Below are 17,585 nucleotides of genomic sequence, written 5' to 3'. Positions count from 1 at the left end.
TCTGCTGTCTTTTAGCTTTCATCAGATAGCAATATCCCTGCCTATAAACTGCCACCTATTCCCAGGAATATCACTATTTTTGTTTCCAGGCCATGCTATCCTCTGCTACTTGATACTACCTTTTGAATAACATGTCAGCAAAGATTACTCATGATCATCCCTCCCGACCTAGAAACTCTTCCTGTATGGCAGTGTCAGCAAACATCACCAATAGGTGATTTTATCACTGGGATGTGAAATCGAGACGCAGAGTAGTCATTTTTGAACATTTTCTCTGAAATCTGCTCCATTTTGGTCTGTATCTACCAGACTGCTACTTTAATCTAAGTCCCTGTCACAATTTACCTGGTCTAGCAAGGTGATCTTAACTGGTCTGCTTTTATCTATGCTGATCCTTTTCAAGCGTACTCTATAGAACAAACAGATTTTCTGTAAAGTTTTGAAATCCAGGTCTGTTGTTTTATTGTTGAAAGATGTGAATGTAGTCCACAAAACAGGATTTTTTTACACACATGGATTTTGAAGGCCTTCACAATTTAATCCCTAACTTCCCACTGTTTCTCTGTCTATTTCTGCTATAGTGGCCTCTTGATAGGCTTTTATTTTGGTCCTGTTTCTCTTTCCACAGACCTACAATGGAATATTCATATTCTTCTTTCCCTTACCTGGCCTTACTTGGTGTTAAACTTCTAGTTTATGTTTTCAGGAAATTTCCTATTAATAGTTTCTTAGGACACAATATGCCTTTCCTTTATGACTCCTTGAATAATTACTTTTCAGTTTTAAAAGGTATTCATTGGTACATTGTAACTACACCTATTAATGGGATTTGTTACATATTCACACATGAACAAAATGTAATTTGGCCAATTTCCTTCCTTCTTTTTTTAAAAAATGTGATTGGTTAGTTTCAGTCCTCCCATATGACTAAAGTTACCTGCAACATGCAACTGTTCTGCTTTGAACCTTGGTACCAAGCTACTTCTAGAACTCAATAGGAGCAAGCTCCAAATATGAACTAAATGATTGTATTGGTGAATAAATGAGTGAATGAGTGGAAGGAGTATATAACAGAAAGTAATAGAAATGCACTGAAGAAAATAAGAATAAATGATAGGGAAGAATTGATGGAGGATATGAAACTTGTAGTAGTCAAAGTGAGGTTGTAAAGAAAGGTATTCTGAACTGGAGAACTACTTGAATAGAATTCTGGGAGAAGATGTTTCCTTTATGTCGTAGAAGTTCAAGACAACATAACGAGGTGAAGCATTTGGTTAATTTTTGCAAACAGTGGCAGTAACATCTCAGATTCATCCCAATGTATAGACTTTGCAATACCAGGCAGTATGAGCCAACAGAAATTTTGGATTAACATTGTTTAAGATCAGTTAGGAAAACGATCCCAAATATATAGTTCATTGAATGTATCATTAAGTATCCATTCAGGGGATTTAAAAAGCTTATGGTTTTGCAGTTCAATTATATATGAGAAAAAAGCTGCTGTCTCAGAATGAGATCCTTCAAATGATCTTTTAAAAAACACCAGCACAGGAAGTATTCTGGCCAATAAGTGACTACTTGCTGTTATTCTTGGGAATGATTTTGAAACGTTTGATGTCAATGACTATAAATGCCTTTAATTCAGTCAGGATGATAAAGTCTCTCCCATATTTTCTTGGTTTTAAAAGTCTTCCTTTAGTTTGTCTGTACACATTGCCACATGCATAGTGGATCATTAGGAACTTTGATGATATTTACACAGCTTCCTCATACCACATTTACCCTGTTCTATTTGACATGGATTCAACATGGTCGAAAGTAAAAATCTAGATGAAGTTAATTGTTGCTGTTATGCATCTATTTCACTGCTTTTTTTTTCTCCTCTAAGCTTTAGTGACCTTTTCTGTGTTTGGGCAAACATTCCCTAAGCTTTCATCCAGTGATTAAGAAATAGTCACTATGTACCCTGTTTGACATGGTCATTACTTAATGCTCACTTAACAAAATTCTACAAGACCAAATTATCACAGTGGGTGAAGGAACAGATGGCCAGCTGGCCAGAATCCATGCCTGCTTTGTTTTATGCCTTCTGAAGTCTGCCACAAATAAGCCACACGCAAAGACTGAGGAGGGAATGCAAACAGCAATTTGCCTGTCCAGCTGTGCCTCCAGTGTTCTCATCTGTGAAGTCTAGAGTGGGGGCACTTTCCACCCAAGCATAGCTGAAACAGCTCCAGCAGGGATCTCTCCCCCTCATGATTAAGATGGTGGTCCTGGAGGACTGATTCCAAAAGTAGAAATGGAAACCCCCCTCACCTCCTTTCACTGTCTCCAAGATCAAAATCACCTCGCCAATTTTAAGAGAAAGAGCTCTAGTTTTGTTGCAATAGTGTGCCCCTTTATTTATAATTAGAAGACTAGTCACAATCTATTATAGATTGCTACAGCATTTGGCAAAGAAAGTTTGGCTAGGCTATAGGCTTAAAATTGGGTTCTCACAATTTACTAATGCAAATTAAAAGGGGTACAGTTAAAAAATGTATCCAATCTCTAAACTTTGTTTTTTGTTATAGATTATGGTTAGTATTTTAGGTTATATGTTGACATTTCCAAAACTATATTTCAGTGAGTACAAATGTATGAAGTAATAACCAAATACCTAGGATTTTACAGTCTCTGGGGGTACAAAAATATAAGAAGTCAGGATGCATGTGCACAAATAGTTTATAATCCAGTCAGAGACAAAAAGAGACCCATAGAATAATGAAAGAACAAAGCAGTGTACAGTGAGATGCTAATCATGCTGCATAGACAGCAAGTTGAGGAGGAACCTGAAAAAGGTGAAGAGCTGTCAGAAAAAGATTGATGAAGAACATGGAAATTTTGCAGTTGCTTAGAGACACCATGTGATAGAGTGAGATTGCCTGATGTTGCTGAAACTTAAGCTCAGATATTTTCTTATAAAATGTATATAGAAAGCAGTGGTGTCTATTCTGTCTTTATCTATGTCCTATTACATTTACATGAACCAAACTATGATAGCTAAAGGCAAATTTGGATGATATCTCACCATTTTCCACCCCTTCACTTGTGTGTATTCTCAAGACTGAATTATATTTTGCAGGGAATGGCTTGTGAATTCTGAATTATATGCATTTTAAACTAGTTATTTGCACATGGAAAATATCTTTGTTTGGTTCCCTGATTAAAGATGAGTTTTTAAAAGAATTTTCTTAGATTGCTTCAAAATTATGGAGTATCTTTTAAATTTTTCTTTTAATTTTTTTTCTTTTTTTTATATCAATCAGTTTGTATTTCATTTATGTTTTCTGAATTTTTCATAGGAATTTTCACATGGAAAATATTTTCACATGATTATTATAGTAGCCATCAAAATAATATAAAAATGTTTATTTTAGTTGTTTAGCATAAATACCAAGGAGTGGAATAGATGGATCATATATTCATTTTATTCCTAGTCTTTTGAAGAATCTTCATATTGCTTTCCAGAGTGATTATTCTAATTTGCAGTACCACCAACAAAGTGTGAGTGTGATTTTTTGCTCACATCCTCGCCAACATTTATTATTATTTGTATTCTTGATTATTGCCACTCTAAATAAAGTAAGATGAAATCTCAGTGTAGTTTTGATTTTCAAATCCCCTGATTTCTAGGTATGTTGAACGTTCTTCATATATTTGTTGGCCATTTGTATTTCTTCTTTTGAGAGTGTTTGCTTAGTTATTCTACCCATTTATTGATTGGGTTATTTAATTTTTGTTGTTAAGATTTTAGTTCTTTATATATTTTAGATATTCATTCCCTTTCATAAGAGTAGCTGACAAAGATCCCCCCCATCTGTAGGCTCTCCCTCCATGCTCTTGTTTCCCCTTATTGTATAGAAACTTTACAGGCACACCAATGTTTATAGCAGCACAATTCACAATACCTAAGTTGTGGAACGAGCCCAGGTACCCATGAACAGATGAATGGATAAAGAGAATGTGGTTTATATATGAAATGAAATTTTATTCAGCCATAAAGAATGAAATTGTGGCATTTGTTGGTAAATGAATGGAACTGGAAAACACTAAACCAAGTGAAATAAGCCAGACTCAGAAAGTCAAGGGTCATGTGTTTTCTCTCATATGTGACTGCTAGAGCAAAATAAGAGGGGAAAGGGGATGGGAGGACACCATGAAAGTGAAATAGTGATCAGAAGAAGGAGATGTAGAGGGAGGAGAGATGGAAAAAGGGAGGAATGGTGGAATGAAATTGACCAAATCATTCTATGTACATATATAAATATACTACAGTGAATTCTGCCTTTATATCTATGAAACACCAATTAAATAAAACTATAAATAAGTAGAAGAAAGACCAATGGAATAGAGGAAGGGAAGTGGGGAGGAAGGAGGGAAAGAGAAATCCCTGGGGACTGAGGAGAAGACAAATATATTCCATGCCTGTATGAGTATGTCAAAATAAACCCAATTTTATATATAACAAATGCACTAATTAAAGCATTTAAAACATTGGTTATTGTGATAGTCTATGCATTGAAAAAAATGTCTGTTTTGGACTTTGAGAATGTTTATTTCATTGACCCAACACCTTGAATTGTATCCGCACCTTATATTTACTAAATTTAATAGTGATAGAGCTTATTTTCATAACATTCATCAATTTATAATAAAACATTTCTATATACTATCTTTTCTATTCCTAAGCACATTATATCAGATCTAGATTTCTTAGTCTTTGAAAGGCATGACATTGTTTTTGTCTTGTAATCACTGTATTTGCCCTGCAATGATAATATCAAACAGTCAATCAACAAATATTAATGGTAAACCATAATATGCCCCAAGTGATGTAATGTTATAGAGGATAAAAGAAAACACACACACACATATATAATGTGACTATATATTAGTATTGGGGAAATTAAGCTTTCTGAGCTGAGAATTTCCATGATGCCCTTAGTATTATAGAAAGCTTGTTTGGGAAGCAGTGTGCAAGATGAATGGACAGGAAAGAGAATGGGGGAGTGAGTCATACTAAGATACAGTCATCACTGTGTATAGCTTCTTTTGCTCTAATATGTTAACTCATTTTTTTAAAGTCATACCAATATTCATCCACCGTGGGGGAAGGTATTGACAACTGTGCCACCATTATTACTTTTGTTTGTAGAATTAACACACACCATGACTCTTTCAAAAAGTTGATGACTTACTATCAGTAAACCTAGCTCAGATGAAAGTTTCAAATGAATAAAGAGCAACTCCAAGGAATCTTTATTCCTTCTTTGGTACTTCCTTCTGTCCACCTACATAAGTATTTCTGGATTCTTCCTAATAACAGCTTCTAACATAGACTTCTCTCTTCATTTCCACCACCAACCAAACTTATCTGCCACTGCTATGTGACAACCAAGAGCAATTAATTTTAGCTAAGATGTTAACATTGATAAATATGAGCATATTATCATCCAATTCTGGTAATAAAATAAAACTCTGGTTTCCTTAATTGACTTATTTTCTGTAAGGAAAGCAACTTCAGTGTTGGCAGGTTGGATTTCTTCTGAGGTCTCTCTTCTTGGCTTGCAGATGGCCACCTTCTGTCTGTGTCCTCACATGGCTCTTTTCTGTGTGACAGAATCACTGGGTTTCTTTGTGTGCCTAAATTTCCTGCTCCCACAAGGTTGCCAGTTGGATTGGGTTAGGGTGCTCCGGTATGACCTCATTTAACCTCAATTACTTCTTTCAAGGTGCTGTCTCCTAAGAGAGTGCCATTCTGAGGTACTGAAGCTCAGTCATCAACATGTGAATTTGAGCTGAGCACAGTTCACCTGTTCACAAGGACTTTGTGGATGTGAATTGTGAAGGATATCTAGATGAAATCATACTGGCAGTAGAGAGGGCCCCAAATTCAGTTACCAGTGTCCTTATCAGAAAAGGAAAGGACACCGAAAATCCAGGGAAGAGAGCATATGAAGGCAGTCAGAGATTGGCATTGTGGTACTACACACCCAGGAATGCCAGAAACCGCCCGCAGCTGAAATAGACAAGAAAGACATTTTTCCTATAAAATATTCAGAGAGAGTGTGGCCCTGTTAACTCTTTGGCTTCAGAATTCTAGCTTCTATGACTATGAAGAAAAAAAAAATTTTTTCTGTTGTTTAAAGCTACAAAATTTGTGATAATTTGACATAGCAATACTGAAAAGTGAATTCAAGTGCTCTGAAGTAACCTTTCTAGACTCTATCACCTCCATGCCTTCCTACAGACAGTTATAAAGACAGCCCATCATTCATTCTTTTTTTAATTTGTTCTAATTAGTTATACTCAGCCTTAATACTTGAGGGGAAAAGTTATAAACAGGTATGAAAAAAAAATCTGTTTCGCCCCAGATGTTAATTTTCATAATTATCCAGATGTTAATTTTCATAATCTTTCTAAATATATTCATAGTTTAAAGAAAAAATTGTTAATTATCCCTCTATGAAAGTGATGTTTAGATATTGTATTAGAATATTTTATCTCTCTTTTTAAATATAAAATATCCATAGACAATTTTTCTCCTCAAATGACCGAATCTGGCACATTTACATTTATCGTGGAAGAAAGGAACAAAGGAGGAGGGAAGGAAAAGAGGAGAAAAAGAAGTAAATAGTATAAAAATTTTTTAAAACATCAGTCATATGAATGTGCCCAGAATAATTTCTTCTTTTCAACTAGTTTTAAAATAGAGTGGCAATAGCTCAAACTGGCAACTGCCAAATTGTTCAGACATTATTAAATGTAAAGGCAATGCTATGAGAGAATTTCAGTGTGCTTTCAAAACCAGAATTTAGAGTAGACGTGGGTCATAATTATTCTTATTTATTTGTACTGCTAGAACAAATAGGTATACTATTCTCTTGCAATTGCCTTATTGGCATTTCTCTACTGCATAATCTAAAGTGAGTGTATCTTCATTTTTAATATCTAACTGCCAATGATTGGGAGGTGTACTTTGCATAATTAACAAAATCTTGGTACACATTATCACAGGAGAGGATCCACTTCCTAATAATAGGGGTATATACCATAAGGTATTCATGATTTGGAGCACAGTCTCCAAATGTGTGAGAAGCTAACCATGTTACACATAATAACTTTACTATTGGGATTGTGAGGAGGTAGATGTAGAAAAGTGGTAAATTGTATAGATCTATTGCTTTTGTGAGCAATTAATCTTGTTGACATACTTATATAAACTTGCATAAAAATGCCTGGAAAACATGCTGTTGAATTCTGTCGTTCATTAATATTGATCATATACTGTCCCCATTTGCGTTAGGAACTACTTAAAGATTACCTACAAAAGTATTACAGCACTATCGATTTTAAAACTCCTAAAGCCTCTTGAAACTCCACTTATGCTTATATTTTTGAGAGTGATATCACCAAACCTTGTTGTCTAATCAGATAGTCTGTAATTTATAAATACTAATCAGAAATAAAGATTATACCCACCAGTCTGTATACTTCTTCTGCACATTTATAATGCAAGAAGATGCAAACTTCTTTAAAGAGACTATCAAAGTAGAAAGGAGGTAAGATCACCCTTGACTGCCTTCTTTTTGTTTTTATTTGCTCTGATTGAGTAATATTAATTTGTTTTCAAAATTTTCTCTGCTGTTAAATTGTTTACAAAGCTATGGGTAAGATATTTATATTAGTGCTGATATGCTACAGAAAGGATATTGAATACCTTCAGTACACTAAAGTTTTGACTGCTAAAGTTAAAAACATAACCTATTAAAAACGTTTATTAATATGAGGACATTGAGAGATTTTAGAATTAATTTCCAGACACCACTATACAAACAGGGAGCTTTGTTTATATCATCTGTACCACATTCACAAGTGAAGGAAAGCTTCTAAATTCACCTTAAAAATGAATCATATAAACTGGAAAGCTACACATATTATGATATTGCAAGTTTAGTCTTTGCCGACAATTTTAATTCCACTCGAAGTATTTGTCGTATATTACTAGTACATTAGGTACCTAATTAATAAATAGTACTTAACCTAAAATTAGTGGGAAAATCCTTCTATGTCTGTCAGGTTCAGTTTATTTCTTATCCTCATGGTAGTAGCATCATTTTATACTATAACTGATTATTATCATTTGTCAGAGTGGGACTTTAAAATAATACTTTCAATATCAAAATAGAGTTGAGTATTATGTTGTGGGGAAAACACAAAGAATAATAGACATTTTCTAGGCCTCTATTTTTCTTATGATTAAATCCCCTTATCACTTGGAGAAAAAAGAAACTGTTGATATGCATTTTAATCATACACCAAACCCAAAACACTTTTGGCTATCAAACAAATTTTTTGAGTTGATTCCTGGCACTTCATTTATTGTTTTCTTTATGTAATAACTTATTTTCTCATTATTTCATTTTGCTCATCTTTCAAGTGAATGTCTTTATTTAATAAGAATTGTTAAATTGGGAGAGTAAAACACTGTTAATGAGATTGTGAAAATTTATGTTGTTCTTGATTGTATATTTGCCTAAGAATTAAGATACATGCAAACATTATGTAAAAGTACACATTCAAACAGTCTGTTATTTACAATTCTGTGTAACATTCTTGAAGATGAAACCATATTAGAGACAAAAACAATGGAACCTAATTAAATTTTGAAGGACTTAAAGATTGAAAGATGTAGAAAAGTTAAAGGAAGTATTCATAGTAATTATTGAGTGAAAAGCCTAAACCTTCTATAAACCTAAAATTAAAATAGGGTTTAAGCAATAGATATAGTTGTTATTACTCATTATTGTCATATACTTGTTTATTCAAAAATGTACCAAACATCTGCTGTGTGCTGACCATGACTCTTTCCAAGTGATATTTATGATATACAGGGGAAAAGTGACAAGGAACCATTCACTTCAGCTCTGTCATGACCACTCCAAAAGAAAGACAAGGCATTTAGCATTTTATCAGTTTCACATATATTTATTGAGTAACAATATTGGGGAAATTTTTGTGTTTGACAGTTGATTTTGAACATAGTTGAAATGAAACAGTATTGTTAGCATAGTAGAGCCTGTATATGTAATACCTCGTGACACAATTGTTGAAAATACTCTGAGATGTTCTCATGTGGGGAGGCTTTGCAGTGCTATACTATTTATAGGAATGTGCTTGGTGAATTCATGCTAATTCTGTTTACATTTGTCATAGCTCACATATTAGTATATAGATTGTCAACCTGGCTTGATGGAAAGGATGTGGACTTTGCAGCTAGGAAGAATGTGTTAAAATTGTTGCTTTTATAGTTAGACACATTATTTACTTTAACCTCTCCAAGCCTGATTTTTTTTTATCTCTAAAACAAGAATATATTCTTAAAAAGTAATATAAAGAAAAATGTATACTTCCTGTTGCTAGCTTGTAAAGACTCTAGAAAGATTAAATCTTTATACTATTGGCTTTATTTCATCCTACTTTAAATGAAAATCACTGAATTCCTTGGGATGGGAAAAATAATAGCAGCAGTCTCTATTGTAGTCTTTTCTAAAACCCAGATGTCAGCTGAGGTCTGATGTCCTTTGGGATGTGAATGAAATGAGTTCCAACTCACTAGCTCACATCTCTTAGGAATGCGAGAGGCTACACCAGGATTGCTGGGCAAGCTTCGCCTATGCCCTCAGGAAGCGCCCAGAGTGCCTGGGACTTAACATACCCCAGTTAACTCTACCTTCAGATTCCTGTCTCCCCTGGAACCTCTGGGGCTTTTTGTGCAGCAGCACTTCTCTACTTCTGGCAGGATGAGCTGAATGGAGAGCATTTCTCCCCTCTTGGCAGGACCAGATGGATGGAGAGCATAGCTAGGTACAACTCACAGGCATGGGTGGTTAGCCAATGTCTGTGTAGAGCTGGATTCTCCTGCAAAGACTTTTCACATAGCATCAGTGAAAACAACTTAAACTGGAATTTAAGACATTACATTTGTTACCAGCCACTTTTTCCAAAATATTACAGCATCCCAGTCTATTGCTTGACCCACCTCTTTCCTTGAAGACTTACTTTACTTTCAGCTTTCCTTTGAAGTTCTCCTCTCCTGGGTCTTCCCAATCCCTTCCTCATTTCTTCCCTTTGTTACACCGGTTCATGTAGCTCATCTCCCTGTGTTTGCTGTATCACGAGTCTATTTTGCTAAGATGTAGGTATGCATAAGGTAGCCATCTCTTCCAGGCTCGGATTCACCCTTTGTTCCTTAGAGTGACTTCCACTGACCACTTTCCTGAAAATCTATATTCTAACTCACCCAAGATCTGGTAGAAGTACCTTTATTCAGTATTTTTTAGTCATCACTAATAGAACTCTGAAAGTTTAAGGGAGCATGGAAAAATATTTTCTCTCTGATGTAAATCACTGCACTCTCTTGAGAGGACAGGAATAGCTTCATTAATTTTGGTTTTAATAACTATTTTTTCCTCCTAGATATAATTTGTTAAACTCAATTTTCTTCATCTTAAGTGTTTTCTAGATATATTCCTATTAGGTTTTGCTTTCTCAACTGTAAAATTGAGAGATTGCATAAGGTAACTTTAAAAGTTCCTTATTTGTTTAAAAGTATTTATTTATTTAAATCTATTTCTACCTTTCTCTAACAATTATTATCTGTATGGTTGTCAGTTAAAAATATCTAAGTCTTTTTTATCTGATATTGAAATGAATCAATGAGTAAAACCTCTAACACCCCATTTATTTCATCATCCCTTTCTGAAATCAGATATTCTTTGTTCACTCCTAAATGTGTGTAGGAGATGTGGATTTGAGAAATATCTAATCTTTCTGATCTTCAGTTGTTTTTTTTAACCACGAAAGAAAATGATAGTGACTACCTTGACAAATTGCTTTGAGGAATATTTGAGAACATTTATATAGAAAAAAATTGGAAATTGTAAGACACTACCATATAGTAATTAATTAGTGAGGACAAAAGTGAAAACTGAGAAATAATAGATCTGGGTTTTCAGCACAATTTACACATTTTAGCAATGGAAGCAAATGATTCAAATTCCTCTCAAGCTAATCATTGGTCTTGCACTTTCTTCTCTGTCTCCAATATTGGCAATGCATCACTTTAAGGGCAGAGGTTAGATAATTTATTTGTGATATGTACTGAATGGCACAAAACTGCCTACTTAAATAAATATACTGATTTTTCAAAAATAAATTTTATTATGTATAGTTAAGTTTTACAACATGATGTTATAATACATAGAGATAATAAAATGTTTTATCATAATAAAGTATACTAACGTAACTATCATCTCACATAAATTCTTTTTTAGCAAGCAGCTAAAATATACTTGACCAAAATTTCTAATATAACTTATTAATTTTAGTATTTTTGCTAATTCTCTAGACTTGGTCATTCTTTGTAATTAAGATGGGACAGCTGGGGGTGGGGAATGACAGCTCCCTTGATTTCTATTTTTTTTTTATAATCCAGCCATGTTGTTTCCTAGTCTAACTGTACCTTTGTTAGACTCTAGAGCCATTGAACTTCACACAAGTTAAAACTGAAAGGAATGGATCATCAAAGATACTTTCAGATATAAAGCTGCTGGCCGAAGGAATACAGTCATGAAGTTTTGCTCCAGTGGCAGGGCAATGTCACTCAACTCCTAAGGACTTGCTACCTGTTGTTGAAGTCCTATTGTATTGCTTAAAATTATAATAATAAATTTCATTTCCTTTCCAAAGTTCCAAAAAGGACTTTGACCCATGTCATGACATGCAACTAAATCAGTCAAGGTCACTCCAGGTGAATGTGAATTGGGCTGGCTACTAAATAACCACACAGAAACAGAAAGTAACTATTTTGGGGTTCAGAGATGGCTCCTCTACCTCAGCTCTCACAAGGAAGGCCAGAGAGGCAGGCAAAAGAGAGAGCAAGTATATCCCAAATCCCAGTTTTATTGGGGAGAGCTGTTCAATAGAACATTTTATTCTAATAGGGCCAAGGGTCAGGTTTTAGAGGGTAGAGTCTTGCTTGGTGATGTCTTCTTGTCAGCAGTTTGACTGTCATCTTGAAAAGTGATACCCATCTCAGATGCTGTGTGGGGATCATAGGCAGAGCGAGTGAAAAGGACACATACATCACATAGTCCAGTCAGAGCAGCAACGTTAGTCCAGTTCCCTCATATACTCAAATGTGCATAGCTCACATACACAGCTCATGGCTGGCTCTCGACAGACCCATATTCAAGTAGCCATTCACTTTTGCACTCCTTGACTAGTCCTCCCTGTTGGGACCTCTTGTGTCCAACCCTGTGCCTTCCTTCCTGTCTCAATTGAAAGCATTATCTCCTTTTCTCAGTGCATCTTCCTTAGGACTCTGGAATCCACTTTTCATTCATAGACACTTAGTTTTATTTTTTTTTCATGTTTTATTAGTACATTATAGTTATACATAGTAGCTGAGTTCATTTTGACATATCATACATTCATGATTCCATATAATTTGCTCTGTTTCAGTGTCCAGTACTTCCTTTCCCTCCTTCTCATCCTATTCTCCTTCTTCTGCTCTTCTGGTCTTCTTCTATTTATTTGTTGTTTTGAAATTGATGCTTTATAGATATACATAAAGGTAAAATTCACCAGTATATTTATATATGTACTCTCCTTTGCTAATATGTACACCTTAACTTTATTTTCTCTTTTTTCCATACATTTTTATTGATGCATTACAACCATACATAATATTGGGATTGTCTTCATGCATTCATGCATACACATGATATTTTTTCTCACTTTGAAATGTGCTCTAGTCTCCATAGTTAAAAAAAAAAAGAAAAAAAAAGTAGGAAAAAAAAACAACATTGTTTTTGTTGTTTGGTCTTTCCTTATCTCACAGAGAGAATTTTTCTTTCCTCAACTAGACTCTACCCTTCCTCAAAATCTCGAGTCTGGATTCTGTCATCAAATAATATTCTCCAGAAAGCAGACTATAATACAGAATAAGTAGAAAAAAATTCTCAGGGAGAATGTCTGTAATGGACAAAGGGTAAAGACAGCAAGAGTAGGTAGGTTAAGTACTCAGACGGTGACATTCCCTGACATTTCTGAAGAAAGAAAAAGGAAAGAAAGAGCTTTGCGTAGAAAAACCCTTAGAATCCCAGGGTTCAAAGAAAATCTCAGATTCACTAGTGGAGCACTCCAGAGTACAAAACGTGCACTTGAAGGGTCTTAGGTTAGCGGGACTGGCCCAGCTTGACACGCCCCATGGTGCTCAGCCATTGACTAAGGAGTGTGACCTGGAATGAACGCTACTGTAGCAGATCCTACTGTTCAGTACCTGGCTGCTGTCAACTAACCACACTGCTGGCAGTCTGGTTCTCTCCAAGGGAGATCTGAGCACAACCTCGTCACTTACCACAGGTATTGGTCACTCTGTTAAAGTTACTTTCTGAAAGCTCATAAGTGACGATCAGACTCTTTTCTCCAAAGGTGCAACTTTTGGTTAGCTGCCCCTTTTAGGTTGGCAAGAAACATGCTTTTCCAGAGGCATGTTCTACCTTAAATTCAAAAGTAGCCTATAAAATTTTTCTTGGTCTCTATGGTTACAGTCATATTCTACAACAGAGGACAAAAACTCTTCAGTGTTCATAACTTCAAAAAATTACTATTTGATATTAATTTTTAAATATGCAAAAGCTATTCTACAATTCAGATGCCTTGAAAATTAACTTAGTGCTATATTTTTTGAGTTCTTAATATGTGATAAACACTTTCATTGATATTTTGTATGTACCTGAACTCTTTTCATTGGTAACAGAACCCATTGAGATAAATATTATTAATATTAATATTTAACACAAGAGTAAATTGAGGCAACAGAGAAAATAAATAAATTTCAAGGTGACATGGACTAAAATATGGTAAAACCAGAATTCCAACCCAGGTCTTCAGAGTTCACACAACCAGTACATTTTCTGTATGTTAATATCTAAAGTACTTTTTCTATAAAATTGTTAATTGCAAAATGTTGATCTACTTTTAAGCATATGCATCATGCGGCAATATATATTTTTCTGTCTTTCAGGTCCCTGCATTCCTAATCCGTGCCATAATGGAGGAACCTGTGAAATAAGTGAAGCATACAGAGGGGACACTTTCATAGGCTATGTTTGTAAATGTCCCCGAGGATTTAATGGGATTCACTGTCAGCACAGTATGTTATTTCTAGTCATTTTGCTTTTATTATTATTGATCTAAAGTGTACAAGTCATTACCATTCTTTGTTTGTGGTAGAATCATAGATTCTTTGAGCAGTTTGAGCAGCAAAAAGAGCCCTTGCACTTGGTTGTGCTGCTTCTCTCCCATTGAATACACCAGGTCCTCAGCTGAGGACTTGACTATGTTGCAGTCCTTCCAGGGATGTGGGGGGTTTGTAATATCCTGGTTTGCCCTTTTCATCATTGTTCAACCATAATTGCAAAATATTCCTGTTCCTGTCAAACTGATATTTGTCTCCCTTTCACATTTGCATTAAAGCTACATTCTTCAAGCTTCCCAGAATTATCCTGGTGATTAAGTTTAGAGATGATACCCAGAAAAGAGCACTGTCCACTCTGCCCTATCTGCAAGATAGGGCTCTCCTTCTTTCTTATTGTCATTTTAGCATGTAAATCTTTGAAAAGTCAACAAGCCTGTCATCTGCACTTCTTTCTTTTATCTCTAATCTTATTTATCCTGGAAATTTCATCAAAATAAACTCATCTGTGATGATTTCTTCTTAGAAGCAGAACTGAACAAAAATGTCAAATGAGTGGTGTGGACTCCAAATTACCACAGGATCCCAGCAGGCAAGCTGTCAGGGAAAGTTTTTATAGGGGTGTCACATGCAAGCTGAGTATTGAAGAAGGGACAGGATATTGATTAGAGGGAGGAGAAAAGCATGTGGTAGGAAGAGTAGAGAGGGATTATGTGAGCCATGAATATCAGAGCGACAGTTAAGTGATGGTTTTAAAAATAAGTAAGGCAAATCTGGATATGTCAGCCAGAGCCCGAGTTCCAGCCAACAGCATCAAGCATAGTGCCCCCAAACCTGAAACTTTAGGAGCACCTTGTACTTTTCTGGACATTTTCCATATCCAAGAGTTTGTAGAATTTCTGAAGATGGGAGCCCAGCATCCCAGGTGCCTAGATATTCACTTAATCCAATGAAAAGAATATTGGCAATCCTTAATCACAATGCCTTGAGATACAGTGTCAGGGCAGTGCCCAGAGGAGACAATCTGGCCACCTCCCTCAATTCAGTTCAGAGTAGCCTGTACACATACACACTGAAGACCCACCTGGAACCAGATTTTCACGATGGACTGTTGTCTGGTGTTCAGACATGGGCCTTAAATGTAAGGTCAAATTATTCTGATTTCCTTTTTTAGAAACTGAGAGTATATACAAGCAGATTCTTACTGTTAGAAGAAATCCTTAGAGTTTGGATGGATTATATTTGGAAGGCATGTATAGACCCCTAATGTCACATGTATTCCACATTAATTCGTTCTTTTTCCCCAACCTACTGTTGAAGGCAGCATGATGTTGGGGCCTGCCCTTAAGCCAGAGATTGGAAAACTCAAAATCTTAGTTCTGACGAATAATATTTATACAGTGATACAAAATTATTTTCATTATCTCTAGGCCTAAATTTCTTCATTTTGAGAAGTTCCATTTCATTTCAGTTGTTTTTAAGCACTTAGAAGTTCCATCAAACATATCAAGTCAGCCAGGTGTGGTGGCAAATGCCTATAATCCCAACACCTCAGAAGGCTTAGGCAGGAGGATCACGAGTTCAAAGTCACTCTCAGCCACTTAATGATGCCCTAAGCAACTCAGAAAAAAAAAAAAAATCAAGCCATCTTTTGTATGTCCCAGTCTTTTGCCTTATACCCTTGCATCACACTGAAAATTCATTAAATTTCAAAGCTTATTTTGGAGACCAAATAACTGCTCCCCTTACTGCACCTGACCCCTTCCCCAAGACCTTAAATTCATTTTAGGCATTGCAGTGGAAAACCTGAGGCTGAGAGATTCAATTCAGAACTAAAATTTTATTGTCAAATCACCTGCCTCTATTCTGTAGATTGCATCATTATTAGTTGTAAGAGTCAATGGAAGGAAGAAGACTAGATTTGGATTTGGAATCAGAAGTCTGGATTTGAGACCTGACATTTAAAGTTATTGGATAAGTGACCTTGAGCTAGTCATTTGACCTTTCTGTGACCAAAGACACATAAATTGAGGAATTGAACTAGAAATAGATGACCTTTGGTTCACATGAGCCAGGAAAATATTATGACTAAATGGGTTGCTTACTCACTGTACAAAGGTTATCAAGCCTTCCTCTTTATAGATGAAATTGAAAAGGATTATATATTGGGGAAGCAGATTTAGAAGTGCTGGTAGCTCTGGAAATCTTTTTGTAGGAGAAACAGAAATACAACTCTTTAATCTCTTGCAAGAACTGCTATGTGTTTGGGTTTGTTTTTCACACTGGTAACAGTTTCATGACCGAGATATTCTCTAGAGCCTTGCTACTCAGAATGTCCCTAGGAGATTTTTAGAAATGCAGGTTATCAAGCATCACCTCAAGTCAACTGAATCAGAATCTGCACTCCATAACAATCCCCAGGTGACTCTTGCACATCGGAAAGTTTGAGAACTACTATACAAAGTTTTGAATAGCTAAGTATGATCATATCCTACACTGATAGCAACTGTTGAATTCAGTTGCATAAAATAGATGAGAGCAAAATGTTTAAGGTTTTTGAAAGGCAAAACTTCATTGAAAGTTACTAAAAATTAAAGATGTATTATTTTAATATAAATATTTCATTTGGAAAAAGAATAGAAAAAAAATCCTGCAGATAGCCATTGGGGGAATGCTTACTAAATCAGTTCTATGTGATAGAATATTCACTAAATATTCTAGAATATAGTTAGACACTTAATTAAGTTTTATGATACCCAGTGATGAATATACAGGTAATCATTTCAGTTTAACAACTATGTTATCAATGTTTTACAAATTAGGAAAATTATTTCCATAATTAATATCTACATATGCTTTTTGGATTTTTTAATGGTATAAGTTTTATTTTAGTGTAAAGTTTATAGAAAAACTGAGCATGAAATATAGTGTTCCCATCTAGCTTTCTTTCACATCCATACACAGTTTCCCCTAGCATTAACATATTGAACTGGTGCAATACATTTATTACAATTGTAAGCAAGTATTAATACAACATTATTAACTAAAGCCCATAATTTACATTAGGTTGATTTCTTTTTTATTTTATAATTACCTGAGATTTTAAAAATAGATAAGCTCAGATGTTCTCCATTATAGAATCACACAAAATAGGTTCATTGACATAAAACCCCCGTATTCTATCCATTTATACTTTCCTTCCCCTGCCCCAACCTTTGACAGCCATTGATCTTTCACTGTCTCTATAGTTTTGCCTTTCCCAGAAACTCATATAATTAGA

At 35.1% G+C, this 17,585-nt stretch overlaps 1 protein-coding gene across 2 annotated transcripts in view; it reads left to right on the top strand.

Moving 5' to 3' along the window:
* Positions 1 to 17,585, top strand: part of Edil3 (EGF like repeats and discoidin domains 3) — a 399,045-nt gene that overhangs the window by 169,017 nt on the left and 212,443 nt on the right. For both annotated transcript variants that reach the window (XM_048800248.1, XM_048800247.1), the window contains one exon: positions 14,135 to 14,263. In XM_048800248.1, coding sequence (XP_048656205.1) covers positions 14,135 to 14,263 — 129 coding nt within the window. The remainder of the gene's footprint in view (positions 1 to 14,134; positions 14,264 to 17,585) is intronic.

The sequence above is a fragment of the Marmota marmota genome, unplaced genomic scaffold (genome assembly GCF_001458135.2).
Source record: "Marmota marmota marmota unplaced genomic scaffold, marMar, whole genome shotgun sequence".
NCBI lineage: Eukaryota > Metazoa > Chordata > Mammalia > Rodentia > Sciuridae > Marmota > Marmota marmota.
The sequence above is the reverse complement of the archived record's forward strand: the minus strand, read 5'-3'. Positions and strand labels throughout refer to the sequence as shown.